Here is a 16,560-nt window from a genome sequence, read left to right on the forward strand (position 1 = left end):
ATGCAGGGCCCCTGATGGGGGCGGAAGCCAATTTGTTTGAACGAGAAAAAAATAAAATAAAACGAGGAGCAAAGCGGGAGAAACACAACGAGAACCCCATTCATCATCTGTCGGACCGGGGCCCCCGCTGTGTCGTGTTCCTTTATTTATTTAGCCGAATAAGAAAGAAAGAAGGTTGCATTGAGCGTTTGCAAGAGAAAAACATCAAAACCGCTGCTCCAGGCTCGTATCCAACCGGGTGTTGTCTGTGCTTTTCTTTTCTCTCCCTCCTCCGCAGGAAGCCAGCCTGTCCGTCTGGATGCACTTCAGCGACGGCACGGCCGCGCCCCTCACCTACTTCGACCCCAAGGACTACAACCTGAACGCCTCCAGCCTGGACGAGCGGCTGGTGTCGGTGCAGCAGGAGCCGCCCCCCCGCTGGCCGGCGGTGGTGGCCGAGGGCGAGGGCGCCGGGGAGGCCCTGCGGGTGGAGATGACCATCTGCGAGGCCTGCCAGAAGACCAAGCGCAAGAGCGTCATCGCCGCGGCCGCCGTCTCCGTCAAGGTGCGCTTCGGCCCCGAGGAGGACTCTGAGGAGGAGGACGAGGGCGGCGACGCCCCTGGCGGCGCCGGCACGGCCTCCTCCGTCACCCGCCGGCCCCCCGTCGTGGTGGAGACCCACGTGGGCGGGAGAGGGTACGACGCGTCCAACGAGCAGCCGGCCAGCGTGCCCATCGACTACACCAACTTCCCCACGCTGGTGGGCCACCGGGAGCGGCCCACGGAGGGCGGGGCGCCCGGGGTGGTGGTGGAGGAGGAGGAGGAGGAGGAGGAGGAAGAGGACGACGAGGACGACGACGGCTTCCTCCACCCGTCGCGCAACATGTCGGACCTGGAGATCGGCATGTACGCGCTGCTGGGGGTGTTCTGCCTGGCCATCCTGGTGTTCCTCATCAACTGCATCGTGTTCGTGCTCAAGTACCGCCACAAGCGCATCCCGCCCGAGGGCCAGGCCAACATGGACCACTCCCACCACTGGGTGTTCCTGGGCAACGGGCAGCCCCTGCGCACCCAGGGGGGCGAGCTGTCGCCCCAGCTGGCCGAGAGCCCCGGCAACCCCTTGGAGGGGGGCGGGGTGCCCACCTGTTGCCACGGCGACCACCACAGCAGCGGCAGCTCGCAGACCAGCGTGCAGAGCCAGGTGCACGGCCGGGGGGACGGCAGCTCCGGGGGCTCGTCCAAGGCGGAGGCGGGCGAGGAGGCGGGGTCGCCCACCTCCAAGAGGAAGCGGGTCAAGTTCACCACGTTCAGCACACTGCCCACCGAGGAGCTGCCCTACAACTCCATCCCCATCGCCGACGAGGAGGACATCCAGTGGGTGTGCCAGGACATGGGCTTCCAGGACCCGGCCGAACTGCACGACTACATGCGCAGAATAAAGGAGATTGCGTGAGGTCGGCGCCAGGTCAAACGGGGGGGAAGGGCTGGAGGGGAGCCTTATCCGGGGGGGGGGGGGGGGGGGGGGGAGGAAGTACTTGTCTTGGTAAGGACTTGATACGGTTTCACAAGCGGCCCCATGTTTTGTTTAGTTTTTTTCTGTTCTGTTGGTTTCTGCAGGGTTTGTGTTGCACAGTGCTGGTGTCCCATACACGCTCACTTTTTTTCAAGATGGAAAAAAACATGTAGTTCAAGGAAAGCCAAAGACCACTCCAGAGGATGCATCAACAAATAAAATACGGCTTTTCAGGAGAAGATTCATTTCATGTAGCAAGGATATGACACATTATGTTTCAAAGCTACCCATTAAAATACAATATTGGCATGGATAGCACTGGATTCAGCGCCGATTTGACAAGAGAGGCTGAACTCTTACTTTGAAGGAGGATGGGGAGCTTGATACACACAGGAGAGTTTAAGAGTGCTCGACTTACAGTTCAAGATCTTGTTCTGATACTACTGTATCAGAGCTCTTAGACCAAAAGACGAAGAGGCCTTTGATGAACACGTACCTATAAAGGACTCAGAAAGATGCATTACTGTTAGTCGTATATTTTTTTTGTCATTCTTGCCGAATTGAGGAAAGATATTTCCTGTCACGGCAAAAACGATTTCCTCCATCAATGTTCTGGCTGGAACAAATTCTGTGATTTGTATTGGAGTTCGTTCACCCCCTCCCCTTTGAGTTGTTAACATTTCCACGAGTAGTCAAGTGCAGTGCCCTTCAGTCATTCCTATCCTCACCCCAGCTGATGCCTTATACAACAGGTCACAGTTAACACTCCTTATGTGGAGGTACTCTCCCTGTCGGCTCATTCCTACTCACTATTATTATTATTATTGTTATTATTATTATAAACGGTGTAGTAGCGACCTTGTAACATACTACTGCTGACGCTACATCTTATGGGAAACATGGAAAAAGTTTGTACGACGTGACCGTCTCCGACATTCTCTGCATGTAAGGAGATCGGCACAATCAAGAATTGACGCTTTATCTTTTTGTTACTTCCAAATTTGTAAATGTCGGGATTGTAACTATGTAATCCTTCTTACGCATTACTGAGGTGAAACATGTTATCATGAGTCACGTGCATGCCGTGTTAGGCCTACATAAACACATTCATGCATACGTACGTACATCATGTATTCATTCATATATACATGCATACATGCATTCATACATACATACATGCATTCATACATACAATAATCCATACATACAAACATGCATGCATTCATATATTCATACATACATGCATACATACATTCATACATACATGCATTTTTCCACGTATGTGTATATACCATACCAGCCAGCAGTCTACAGAAGAAAGGACCGTCTGCAACATCTCAAATCCACATCTTGACGCCCGCCTGCTATGTTGTTCTAGGAGTGATTCTGCTTTCATTTCGACATCCAATTATCGCTGAGCCTCAGCCTCAGACAGCCGGCTGAAAGAAATAAACATTACAAACGACCACAACAAGCCAAAAGAAAATGGGTTGCATGAATGGGATTTGGATATATTCATTATAAAAGATTCAAGCAATCATCCGCCCAAGGAAGAATTTTTTTTCTCTTTACTTCTCTGAAGGTATGTATGAAATGGCCCAATTGGCCTTTGGACCAATTTGGGGGAACCCAGTGTGTAAGGTCAACAAGCTACGATTAGATGTCTCTGAGAGTCGGCCAGTATTTCAGCTCTCATTGCTGGAGACAGCTCATCTCTGTCTGAGGCCGAGCCAGCCGTGATGAAACTTTTACTTCGACAGGAAAGCTATTGAGTTGTCTATGCTTCACAAATGGTAGACTGAAGGCTTACAAACACTTCAGTGTTGATGGATATTGTTTTTTGTGTAGGTTTATGTTGAACGTGTGTGTGTGTGTGTGTGTGTGTGTGTGTGTGTGTGTGTGTGTGTGTGTGTGTGTGTGTGTGTGTGTGTGTGTGTGTGTGTGTGTGTGTGTGTGTGTGTGTTAAGCCCTTTCCAACATTATCGTAAAGGTCACTCTCAAAGACGACGAGAAGTATCCGAAAAAGTGTAGTAAATATGGTGGTTTGAATTGGCCCATAGAGCAGCCCCCTTTTGTAGCGGTTTAATTGCAGTTGACCTCCGTTAGTGTAGTGTTAACTCCCTGCTAAACAGCCAGAAATTACCCTAATTTTGTCGACGACAATGTGTTTATTTTAAGATTAAGAAAAATAACTGCTGCACTGCATCTAAGGGCTTGGAATATGTTTTGTATTTTTGTTGTGTTTCTTATGGGCGTGTGGAATTGATTCCATGTGCTTTAATTTTTTTAAGATAACAAGCTATCACGCTAGGTAGCTAGATAGTATTTTAAGACCTAATCCACAACGGGAGCGTCTACTAGTGAGATCATTATACCATTCTTTAATCGCTTCCGTTTACTTTAATAACTGTTGGGGGTTTTGTTAAGATTATATTTGTTTCGATTTCTTTAAGAAATTCTTGAAGCTCAATTGAAGAAAAAATAAGAAAATTGGGATATTTTTTATTCTCTTAATTTGACAAATGTCAATATTTAACACCTAGAAAGGGAATTACACTAATTGAAAACATTAACGTTTGTTTACAATGATCTTTTTCATTCATATGCTTAAGAGCGCTTTTATTTTGAAGCTATGGTGGTATCTGAATGTTGAAATAAGATTTATTTAACAATCAAGGCAAGCGCTACCGACCAGCCACCTGTGTGTATATACCTTGCCTGGCTCATAGGAAGGATCTGAGGTGTTAATCTTTACCATTACTGCATGCTCTATTTACATTCCACGTGATTGATCCCCAACTATGACCTAATCCGTGTGTTGTGTATAGTATGCAAACATTCCGTGTCGACATGAACATCCCAATCCAGGCATTTTTCTTTGGACGGCCCGAGCTCCACCCCTTCCAAACATCCCCACCCCTCTCCACCTCCATTACCACCACCACCACCATCACCACAGATGCAAAATTAGTATTCACCCTCACAGGCCCCCCTCCCTTCAGACCACCGCTATTTAGGTGTTCTTTTAAAAGGACAACATTTCCATGGCTGCAGTAGCATCTCAGGATGAATGTAGGTTTCTCAGCAGAACCTGAGCGATGTTTACCCTGCCTACTCACTGCTCCACATCCGCTTTTGGTTTCTAATAGCAGCTTATTCTCCTCCTTTCTAAAAATGGCAGATGTTATCGTCCGGTCCTCGTCGCATCAGTCGGTGCATTCAGATCACAGTCGCTAGGATAAATCGCTCATGTTGTGGGTTTGGTTTTTATCTTTTCAATCGGTTCCACATTCCCTCTTGTATATATGTATATGCATTTTATTTTTTTGTAACGCCACCGTTGTGGGAGTGCGCATAAAATAACTTAGGTATTTTCTTCAAGCTGCTACTAGAGACTATGTATTCTTGCAACATGTGAGTGAACACCTTAAAATTTACCACCACCACCGGACCCACACCCTACCCTGGCCCACCCACCACTTTACCCCACCCACGGTCCTCGCAGGTGGAGAAGATGCACAGCTCACGCGTCCCGGCTCCTACGAACTTCCACCCCCAACACCACCACACAGACGATATGTCCCTGTACAGAGCACTGTTACATTTCCTGTATTCTCTTTAAAAAATGCAAACAAACCCTTGTATTTCTCCTATAATATGTACAATACAAAAGTGAAATACACAAACTGTGTGGTCTTTTTTTTCCTGCGCTATCCTCTTGTTACATTGACTCGATTTCTAACCGTGGAAAACTTGCCATCTGTGTTTTGATTTGTCCTATGTTTGAGAGCTCATGTGTTGGCTAGTCTGTCTGAATTGTAAATTTAATGCTCAATTCGGATTGATTGCTCAGATCCATGTTTTTTGTTGGCTGTTTGAACTGGTCACAATCCAAACTGACTTGCGCACGTCAAATAACAATAACAAAGACACCCCAAGCTGCATACTATCGCAAGGAAACACAGAGGCCAATGAAGTCTGGATTCAGGATCTGGGACACTTTTACTGGCAGTGAGAACGAGGTCAAAACTGAAAAGTATTAAATGGTCTAAAGACACGTTATATACCCAAATAAATACTATGCCCCGCGGTCAAATATATAAAATTTTGTCTCCTTTCAACATTTGATGGGAGAGAGCAGTAAAAGGGCAAATCAAATATCCTGCAGTCATGAACCTACAGAACTCTCATGTTAACACCAATTCCTCCACAAATAAATTATAAAGTTGTGGGCTGCAGAACTTTCAACTTTTATGATGCAAAGTATTTTTTCCTCTTTATATTAAATCCAATTTTCCTTGAAGGACATTAGTAGTGTCAGGCGAAGTTACCCATGTGTTGCATAATGTTTTGGACCATCTGTGACGCCGAAGACGGATCGAACCATAAAATCCACGGACAACCCATAGAAGTCTCCCCACTGAACTTGGTTATTCCAAAAAAATGATTCTGACATAACAATTTGTATACATATACTATAAGCATACAGGGAATTCAACCAGGAAAATCTGCATAGAAGAGTAATGGATTTGAACGGAACGTCACCGTTGCATGGAATAACACGATTTATAGTCATGGAAGAGGCGTCGCTAGAAAGGCTCCTGGTGTGTGTGTGCGTGTGTTTGCGTGTGCGTGGCGCCGCCTCTTTCAAACACTGTTTGAAAATAGCTCCACCATAAACACATTTCAGGGCACTTACGCTTGACAGAACTATTTTGCCTCTGTCTCTCCATTCACCAACTTACAGCATACGTCTTCCTACGAAAATGGCTTTGCTATTGAGTCTTTTGCTACCTGCATTTATCCGTAGAGACAGGGGCTTGTAGATACATTTCATTAGCCGGTAAGGTGTTAGGCATGTTGCTCAGGAAGCTTTGGGGTTCAACCCAAGAACCTTTAGCCTCGAGTCTTAGCCACTACAACACTCTCTGCACTTTGGTCTCTCTCAGCCACTACCACACTCTCATGCCACCTCTCTGCAATATTGCGGAGCTTCGTTACACTAGATCCTCTTGTAAGAAAAGACTGAGCCTAACATGCATTTTAAAGTGGCACAAGAAGCTCTTTGTGGCCCACAGAGCATCTTAAACCCTAACCCCACGGGTGACGCAGGCACTCTGGAGAGATCCGTGCTTTGTGCCGAACGCAACCAACCGTCCACAGAATTCCCTCTTCATCTTGTGGATTCTTCACAATACATCCCACTGGGATCTGATCATAATGTGGGTTTTTGCTGCCAGTGTTGTAGGAGCCATGGCTATTTACAGAATGCACGTTTTTTTTAATGAAAAACTACAGTCGATTCAAAGTGAGGGAGCAGGTGGCTGCGCCCGCGGCTACCGTTTGACAAAAAGAAGTGCAAATGGCAGGTGTTTGCTTGTGGCAATCGGAGTCAAGGTCTGCACTAACCTGTGGTTGTAATTGAGATCGGGTTTTACTACTGGATCACCTGTTCAACTGTTCTTCTTCATCCCTCTCCACAGCAGTCCAACTAATGATTTGAGGGTTTGGAGGAGATGCCATGAGATACATTGCTCATGACAGCTGGCCTTAAGCATATGTGACGCAAGCAGAGGAGCGGGTCTTTCTTCCTACTCCCTTAGCACTCACACACTCCCTTGGAGAGACACAAGGGTATAAATTATACTCAAGTTCAATTTGCATAGAATACTGTACACACCTACACAGCAGGACGTGAAGCATGGCGGTTAACCAGTTCACATTTGTACAATGTTTTATATAAAGTACGTTCAGCGGTTTGAAACCCTGGCACCACTTCTGAAGCAGAAAAAGGTTACGCTGTTAAGAAACCTAAACAAGTGCATGACATGCTGCTCTGCAAAGCTGTATCTCTTCTATATGTGCCAGGGTTCACTCCCACAGGCCCCTTCCGCATCACTCACAAACACAGAGCCCTACAGCCATATCTTTTATTTATCGTCTTTTCAATGTACTCTCTCTCCTGCAATGTGAAGTGAAGCGAATTCAGCACTCAATTGCTTTTATATTTTTGATTTTCATGATTTCCCAACATCTCGGAGGAGAAACGGTGAGCCGGTAACATCTGCATAATAACCACCCTCCGAAGAAGCCACTGCGAGCCCCCGACTGCCAGCAGAGATCTAAACTACGAGATGTAAAAGACGGCTTCATCCTCCTCTGCCATGCGCTGGCATGGTTGACATCTGCCAACGCTGTGGCAGAGAGTTGGGGACGATGCGCACATCAAGGGTCCAACGCTCCCATCTGCAGAGACTTTATTGGCTTAGTTCAGCGCAGTGTCTCAAAAGGACCTTAACACGAGAAGAGGAAGATTGGAAGATTGGGAACCTAGCCAAGAGGACCATGGCTGCCTCCAAGACTCTGACTACAGCTGAGGCGAGCCAGGATGCATTTCACCTCTAAGATCAGGGCGATGGTTTAATAGTGCCGGCTGGGACTCCCACGATCCATGAACCAAATTTGATTTCCTGAAGATGAAATGCCTGTTTTTACATAGTTGTCAAATGCTAGCAGAATGGTGGTCTTCGCCATAACAACCCATGGTTAGCAGATTCCCCAGCATGAACTAAATGAATGGTACCTCGATGGACATTATTGTGATCTTATTAAATTGGATTGAGTTAAATTGATTGTCTTATTGTCGATTGGGGTATTGCATAGTTTTCTGAAGAAGCTAGGGAAGGCAGGGAGTAATCAATGCTACAGAAAATCAGGTGATGAATGAAAGCACAGATGGAGGTTTGATTTTAGGGAAAGATGGAGGAAGGGCCACATGACGAGATAGAGACGGATGGAACTTATTTCTCCTCACCGGATAAAAGCTATTAAGACATATTATCCAGTTAGCCATTGAAATGGCAGAATTTCCAGATTTCAAATGTCAGAAGAACAAAAATGTTATTGTCATTTTCTGCATTGCTCTGCAAGTGACGGGACATTTTCTGCGGCAATTAGAACAGAGAAAACCTCTGTGCTACTTGCCTGGCCGAATTCCGGATGCTAGTTGGAAGTCCATTAGTCATTACCAAGTGAATGTAGTCTCCCTAGGACTGAGTGAGAGATTAAAAGAGAAACGTAAATCAAACCCAAAAAAAACAAAATGAGTCTACTGCTGGATAGCCATTTTGCTCAAGCTTTGTTTGCCAAAAACAGCAATATAGTGAAACAACTTACTTACTAATGTGATATGACTGAGGTATTGACCTCAAAGTCAACACAGTGGTTTCTATGGATAAAAACAATGAGGAGCAGAGCAGTCGATTACCCACCAACTGCATCAGTTAGGCAGTGCCTCCTTATTGGAGCTGTCCAGGTGAGAGATGGTCTTATGTATCCTCTGAACAGGATAATAATCCTGGCGGGGGCAGTGTCCTCTCTGGACTCTTAAGGAAGTGTCTACGATGGAAGGTTTTGGTGACTCATCTAAAAACGAAAAACTGCCTTGGGGAGTGAGGAAGATCTTACCCTAAGCCAATGGCTTTTAAAGCAGAAAAGAAGAAGATGAATGGATACATAAATGGGTGGATGGATGAATGGACAGAAGTCTTCTGTTTTTTTCAGTGTTTCTCTTCGTCCTTTGTCCGCCTTCTTTGTCTACCTCTATTTTACTGAACAAGATAAATGCAGTATCTGCACTAAAAATAATTTGTTATCCAAGACGTTTTTATGCGGAAGGTTTTTACCATGATAATTAAATGAGTTTTTTCTTGCTCTTTGGGGGGTTCATGGGTTATGGGGGGTCATAAAATATGGCCAGTGAAGCCCATTGAGACTGAAGGGCACCGCAAATAAAATTGACTTTAAAATGTGATGGGTGACTCACACAAACAGACACAAAATTAAATGTGACGGTAGACCCACACAAATACACACACAAGCGCTTGGCAAAATGCAAAGTCACTCAATTAGCATTAGCAGAACAGCGTTTGTGTGTGTCTCACTGTGTCTGTCAGGTCCTGCAGGGAAGGGCAGGCCCTCGTTGTGGGGGGGGTCAGCAATCAGGTCAGGGTCTGTTTGCAGCGGACCCTGGGAGACGCTGCCACTCTCAGAGAGAGAGAGAGAGAGAGAGAGAGAGAGAGAGAGAGAGAGAGATATCCTGCTGCCCCTTCATCTGGGCCCTGACCTCTGCAGGGTAAAAGACAAACCAATAAGAGGCCGGTCCCGATCCAATGCCCCACACATGACCATGACACAGATGTATTTTTATGTTCAAGAGCCACCGGGGGGGGGAGGGGGATGCAAGCAAAATGATCTGACAAACGCGGGTATCTCCGGATGCAGCCTGGGTTTAAAATGCGCCAGGTAAGCTGCTCCGCGCAGAATGAAATCATTCAATAAGCCGACGCTAAAAATCTCCTCCACTACGTTGCGTTCCTCCCACTTCTCCTTTGCCTCCCCGGCGGTCTCCGAGACAATGCAGGAAACCACCTCCTATGTTCTCTTTGATGTGCCTCCATTTACCTTAACCTGCCGCCTTTACCATCCATTGAAAAGGCCTTCTGAAAGAGATTACTTCATGACTAAATAAAGCCCTGGCTCTAAGAATGTTCGCTACCCCTGCCTTTGAATCTGCCCATCTACCTGTCTTCATGTGTCTGTCCGTCTGTCTGTCTGCCTGCCCTCTTTATCCTCCCGTCTGTCTCTTATCGGTAACTGCCAATTCCTCTGGCTGTATATTTCTGTGTGTGTCTGTCTACCTGTGTTCTATCTGATTGCCTGTGTTGTCATTCTGCCTGTATATCCTGTCTGTCTGTTCATCCTATCCGTCGGTTTGTCTGTCTGTCTGTGTCGCTCTCGCTGCCTGTGTCCTGTCTGTCTCTGTCGCGCCATCTGTCCACCAATTTATCTGTCTCTATTCACCGTTATTTCTGTCTATCTGCCTGTCTGCCTATCATGTGTCTGTCTGCCTGTTTCGTGTGCATCCCTGTTTATCCGTCTGCCTGTTTATCCGTCCACCTGTCGGCCTATCCGATGCAGAAACGTCAACAGAGCTGCGTATGTATGCAGCTCGTGGTGAAGCTGTCAACGAGATCCACATAATTTTGCATTAACACCTTAACCTAAATAGGATGCATAGCAGATGGAAGATTGATACTGACAAATCTTCAAAGCCCTCAGCTGTTTGAGAGTGAGCTGTATACCACCGCATGGAAAAATATATTTAGAAATATGTTAGAATGCGGGATGTGGCTCATCATAACACCCTAGATTGCGATATGGCGCCCAGACTGCTATCTTCACCACCAGCAAATGGAAGAAACAAATTATCGAAGGGGGGGCAATATATATATATCTTTTTACATGAACCACACGCACATGTACTCCAGCATGACAAGTTGTCTGCTTGGCCATGCCTCCATTGCCTTAATGGTTGGTGATTCTGCTTGCCCCTCCACTGGCTAAAGTTTCCGAGGTAATGACAGGGGTCATCGATGCAGCACTAGTCTCCCTGTCTTCCGAGAGAGGAGTTCTCCGTTTAGACCGTCCTCACTGCACGACGCCTTTCAGATCGACACATGCGGTCAACTGGGTCTGAATCGCTTATCAGTAACCGATCCACTTCAACACACAATGTGGTCCACCCCAAGAACATGCTGTCGGGGAAATCGCAGATCCACCCTTCATCTCTGGAGAGGACGAGTCGTTTATCGAATAAGTCCTCATTATGTCTCGTAGTTTGGCTCCCTAACTCTAAGCTGTCGTTTCTAGTATTCTGTGACACGGTATCATATTGGTATTAATGGGTTTCCAATGATGCACACACACACACACACACACTGCTAGCAAAGGATGAACTACTAATGTCTCATGGCAGACAAGATCAAATCTGGGCAAATAGGGTTTCGGTTTTCTTTGGCTTCTGATTTATTTAACCAATCATCTTGCTGGGGGCAGGGATCTAAGGCTGCATGTAACACGGAATGGGTCTCTACTGGATAATACCTGCCCGGCAGAACCATAACTAACATCATATGGCCGACCATTAATCTTGGGTCCTGAAGAAGACTGATAACTAAAACGATAGCATCCTCTTCCCATTGTTGGTATCCCTCCTTGGCCAGTACTGGTAAACTAAAATGAAGAATAAAACGTCCTGTCCGGACGTGTAGTGCATCTACTGAAACCTTCCTCTCCAGCACAGTGAATGAGTTTATCTTCTGAAGAATATATCCATAACCAAACTGGAAACACAGCGCAACCCCGCCCCTCACATTTTCTGTTTTCCGTCTCTGGCGCTCTGAAGTCTCCCTCTAGAAGTTTGGCTTTAGCATTGTCAAACTTCTGGGCCAGAGCTTAAGTGCAACTCATTCTTTTCCAATAACATCACCCAGGATATTGACCTGTGTGCATCCAATTCCCTCGCTGTTAACGCGATGCTCGGCTTCTCGATTGCTGGGTAGGTGACCTACCTCAAATTGGATTTTCTCTAGCATTCGGAATGCCGATTTTAGCATTTTCAACTTCGGTATTATTCTGCTTTCAGCCAATATGAGAGTTACCGTAATTTCCATTTTCTGACATAAATACCATTCATGCCAACACACAACCTGTTGATTACACCTAGGAATTTGATATCTTTCCAAAAGCGCTGTTTATATCCAACTGTTCTTGTTTACACACTATTCAAAGATGCCCATGGAAGAAAAAAGCAACAGCTTATATCTGTTATTTTGAACTAGATGGTCTCAAAAGCACTGATACAAACTCATAAGCTGCAATGATCTCCCCCCCCGCTCTGTCTTCCATTCACACGATATTAACGTACCATTAGCCTCCTATAGGTACACATGCAGTGGACAAATATTTAAAGGTCCCATGGCATGCTACTTTATGGATTCTTTAATGTAGATATTAGTGAGCCCCAAACACAGTATTTGAAGTCGTTCCCGAAATTCAGCTGTTGTGCAGAATTACAGCCACTACGAGCCAGTCGCACATTGAGCTTTACCCAAATGCGCCGTTTCGGTGTCTGTAGCTTTAATGCAAATGAGGAGGAGAGAGGCGGGTCAAGGAGGAGGGTAGGGGTGTGGCCCTGAGCAGCTTGCGGCCACGGTACCATGTGCTCTGTTTACAGTGGATGTATCGCAATGACGAGGCGCACACAGCCTTTGGCCGTGTTCTGTAAATATTCTAGATCATAGTCATCATATTATACATAGATATCTATATCATATAATATATATTATCACGGCCAAAAGCTGTGTGAGCCTCCAGACGATATTATGAATCTCAAACGACTGTGTTGTTCTTCCACGTCCACATCAATCTGAAGTAGACTGAACCACGACATGGAGGAGAAAGGGATTGTTGACCGCGGTTGTCTCCCGGAGCCTCGGTGCTGAGGGAACACCCGTCTCCTGTAGCAGGCAGCGGGCAGCGCCGAGGCGGTGGTCCCTCGGCAGTGGGAAGCTCAAGTGGGAGACATTTGCGGGCAACTTCCCTTTCTCCTACGTGTCGTGGTTTATGTACTTTAGGGAGTCAAAGCCAAAGTTCCTTTCCCCTAATTCCTTCTCAACCATGGCTGAGATAAGCCCCATTACTAGTCTCATTGTGGGAATACCAGAGACTAGAGTCCGATGTGTTATGCGCCATAAATTAAATGGAACACCCACTTAATGAATGCTAATGAGCTACACCTGTGTCTTCCCCCGAGGCCCTTACTGTTAATTACTGCAGTAGAAATATTAGAATAACAAGAACATTCTGTGCTGGTTTTCTCCTATAAACTACACAACAACAATTAACAGAGAGAGAGAGAGAGAGAGAGAGAGAGAGAGAGAGAGAGAGAGAGAGAGAGAGAGAGAGAGAGAGAGAGAGAGAGAGAGAGAGAGAGAGAGAGAGAGAGAGAGAGAGAGAGAGAACCTTCTCTTCACATTGTCTGATCAGTGGGATGATTCTCTTACGACTGTGTCTTCCACCCCCATTATCTTGAATGAAAAGCCAACCAGCCTTCTTCCGTACCCTTTGTCCTAATTGGAAACCATCTCCTGCCTTCACCCTTTCAAAGTCCAGTTTTCCTCTTCTTTTTTTTTCTCCATTTAGTTGGTAAGTATATATATCTATCTATCTATATATTTATATATATATATACAGTATATATATATATATATATATATATATATATATATATATATATATATAAATGTACGTATACGTTGACAAGAAGTAATTTGACGTTGTTACCTATTTGCATCCTCTGCTGAAGTACCCTGTATTTAGGGGGAATGAGGAGATTTTATTTCACTGAATTTGCTTGTGAACAAAATAAGATCCAAGTTTTTCATTCACTTGTTTGAAGAGTAATACATGATTGCATCTCAAACATACAGCATACAGTGTAACTGAAAACAGACCCAAAATAAACACATTAATGCCTTATTTATCCTGACAGAACCCCTAAGGAAAAAGTAAATGCAGGACAACACGAAATTTGGTATCCACTGTGTAAAATCCATTTCATGTGTCTGGATTTAGGCCCCTTCGTCTCTTCCCCCTCTGGCTTTGCAGTGCCGTTTCTTTTGGGCTGTAGAGAATGGGCCCGGTGTAACAACAGACATGCACTCTGCTGTGCTCCTTCTTTGAAACAAGGAGGTACTTAAAGGCAAAAAAAGAAATGTCTGGAGTCAGCTTTTGGAATACCGAGATTAGTGCGCAAATGTCGATTTCCTGAATTGCAATCTCCATTTGAAGATATTTATATATGTGTGTGTGTGTGTGTGTGTGTGTGTGTGTGTGTGTGTGTGTGTGTGTGTGTGTGTGTGTGTGTGTGTGTGTGTGTGTGTGTGTGTGTGTGTGTGTGGGTGGGTGCATGTGTGGGTGCGTGTGCGTATGTGGGCCTGTATGTGTAGCCATGTCTGTGTCCTAGTTTTTCAACCGATTGTCTGCTGTTGAGGTGTCGGCTAACTTAAGATATTAATCCCCAACAGTGATAGAAATAGATGTACCAATTACAATATAGCTTTCAGACTAATATCTCATAAAAACTCATATATCCAAGGTATATATATATGATCAAATGACTAATAGCACATAAGGAACATGACATTGTCTTGAAGGAAGAAACGTGGGATGTTTCTATCGAGGTCTGTGGTGTGAAAGTCATATGATTAGGTTGTGGTATTTATTGGCAAAATATTAGTGTTGTGGAGGCGTTAGAGGAGGAGGAGCAATATTAAATGTTACATCTAATATATGTGTCCTATGCATTATAAGTAGGGCAGGACTATTTGACCAGGGGTACAAACAGTTGACTCACTTGGTTATCCTACAGCCTTTCAATGCTTAATGTGAGCTATTGCATAACGTGCACTGCATGAGATTTTATATTCTAGTGGGATGCTACTCAGTGAACTACCAAATAAGTTATAGCCATAGCTCCATTCAACACAACGCATATTCAAACAAGCATTAAAGATGGTTTTGCAGCCTGGCAAAGTATGGACGAAGACTCCTGAACAATGTACGGATGTTGAACTGATATAAGGAGCAGCGAATAAACCAAGTTTATATTTATCCCTGAACGTCATTATGTTTGACAGTTGCTGCTGCTTAGTAGCACCGTTCAAAGAGGATATCATGTCTAATAGCCCAAGGATGACTGCACATGGGGGAATGATGGGGTGTGAATATTATCAACCATAAATATCTTATTGGAAGCATAGGATCTAGGGTCGGTGATCAGCACAAGTTGCCCCGAGGAGAGCTTACAGCAGTCAATTAAAATCACATGATCTAGGGCGCCGAACCCTGCCCGGAGCTCTCCACTCCCTCTCTTTATTACAGCATGTGTGCTGCGGATCAAAGATCATTTCCAGCTGAACTGGCTAATACGGGGTCAAGGCTTTCCCATCGGATGTTTGCAGATTTCTTTTAGCTCTGTATAACTAGGGGTACACAGACCCCCTAGGCCATGAAATTATATTAAGACTAGGATAGCAACAAGCATCTTTCTCCCCTATGCCCGTATGGTTCAACTTGTTGTTGTGAGTGAATAGAGTACAGGGGGAATTACCAGCACTGGTTTAGAAGAGGACTGAATATGGCCTTGCTGCGCTGCCGCAGTTACAAAGAAGGATTATAATACAATATAAAGATATAGGAGCTATGCAATATATTCAGCTATAAAAAAATGACAGATTCCATATGAAAGTGAAAGTTTAACCTCTAGCTTGAAAAAGCTAGAGGTTCAACAAGATGTTTTCATGTCTTTATAACTCTCGCTGACGTGTGGACCTACTTGGGCGCACTCATCTCGCTGCGTGAATAGTGTTCACAGAGAATAGAATCATCCAGAACACCTGACTTTAATTTGGGTTATTAATTACTGTTCAGATGCTTTTGTCGTGTTGATTTCACAATCAAAAGACTGCTTTGAGGTCATGGTAAAATTAGAAGAATATTGTCATAACTTTGAGTTTGTCTTGTGTCATTAATGGAAATGCCTTCTTTGGTTTTGTCTGCCATCATTAAATTAATTGCTAATGATGAAAGCCTTTTCTCAGGATAAAATAAAGTAAATGCATAAAAAGAATGATGAGTCAATATTTTGGTTTTATTAATCATATTGCCTTCAGTGTAGATTCTAGGAAAGAGTCCATTCCAGCAAAAAGATGCTAGGTTTGATTCAACTATTGCTTGTTTGTCTGGTATGCTTATTAATTCCAGTTATTTTATATTTGTTTCTGCCTATTTATTCTGTACATTGCTCCACTGCAGACCGTCTCATGTTAAGCTGGGCGGCTTTCCTGAGCTTATTGTTGCCCCCAGGGACTTTGAATAGGTGAGTTTGTCATTAATGAAAAGGCCTTCTTTAGTATTGTCAGGCATCATAAAAAGAAAAAGAAAATTGATGAAGACCTTAGACTTTTCTCAGGATTAAATAAAGCAATTGCATAAATATAATGATTGAGTCAATATTTTGGTTTTATTAAGCATATTGGTTGCAGTGTAGCTGTAATTGATTCAATAAGTTCCAATGCAAGGCTTAATAAAAATAACAACAATTATTCCCCAGCTTCTAAAAGAACAGACAGAACCTTCTAATGTGCGATGATAAAACAATGATC

The 16,560-nt window shown here is 44.7% G+C and overlaps 1 protein-coding gene across 2 annotated transcripts in view; it reads left to right on the plus strand.

Annotated features, from left to right (window-relative positions):
- tmem132e (transmembrane protein 132E) overlaps window positions 1–5,174 on the plus strand; it is a 258,574-nt gene extending 253,400 nt beyond the window's left edge. For both annotated transcript variants that reach the window (XM_030360179.1, XM_030360178.1), the window contains exon 9: window positions 278–5,174. In XM_030360179.1, coding sequence (XP_030216039.1) covers window positions 278–1,432 — 1,155 coding nt within the window. In that variant the 3' untranslated portion in view covers window positions 1,433–5,174. The remainder of the gene's footprint in view (window positions 1–277) is intronic.
- The last annotated feature ends 11,386 nt before the right edge of the window (window positions 5,175–16,560 follow it).

Source organism: Gadus morhua, chromosome 7, assembly GCF_902167405.1.
Source record: "Gadus morhua chromosome 7, gadMor3.0, whole genome shotgun sequence".
NCBI classification, from domain to species: domain Eukaryota; kingdom Metazoa; phylum Chordata; class Actinopteri; order Gadiformes; family Gadidae; genus Gadus; species Gadus morhua.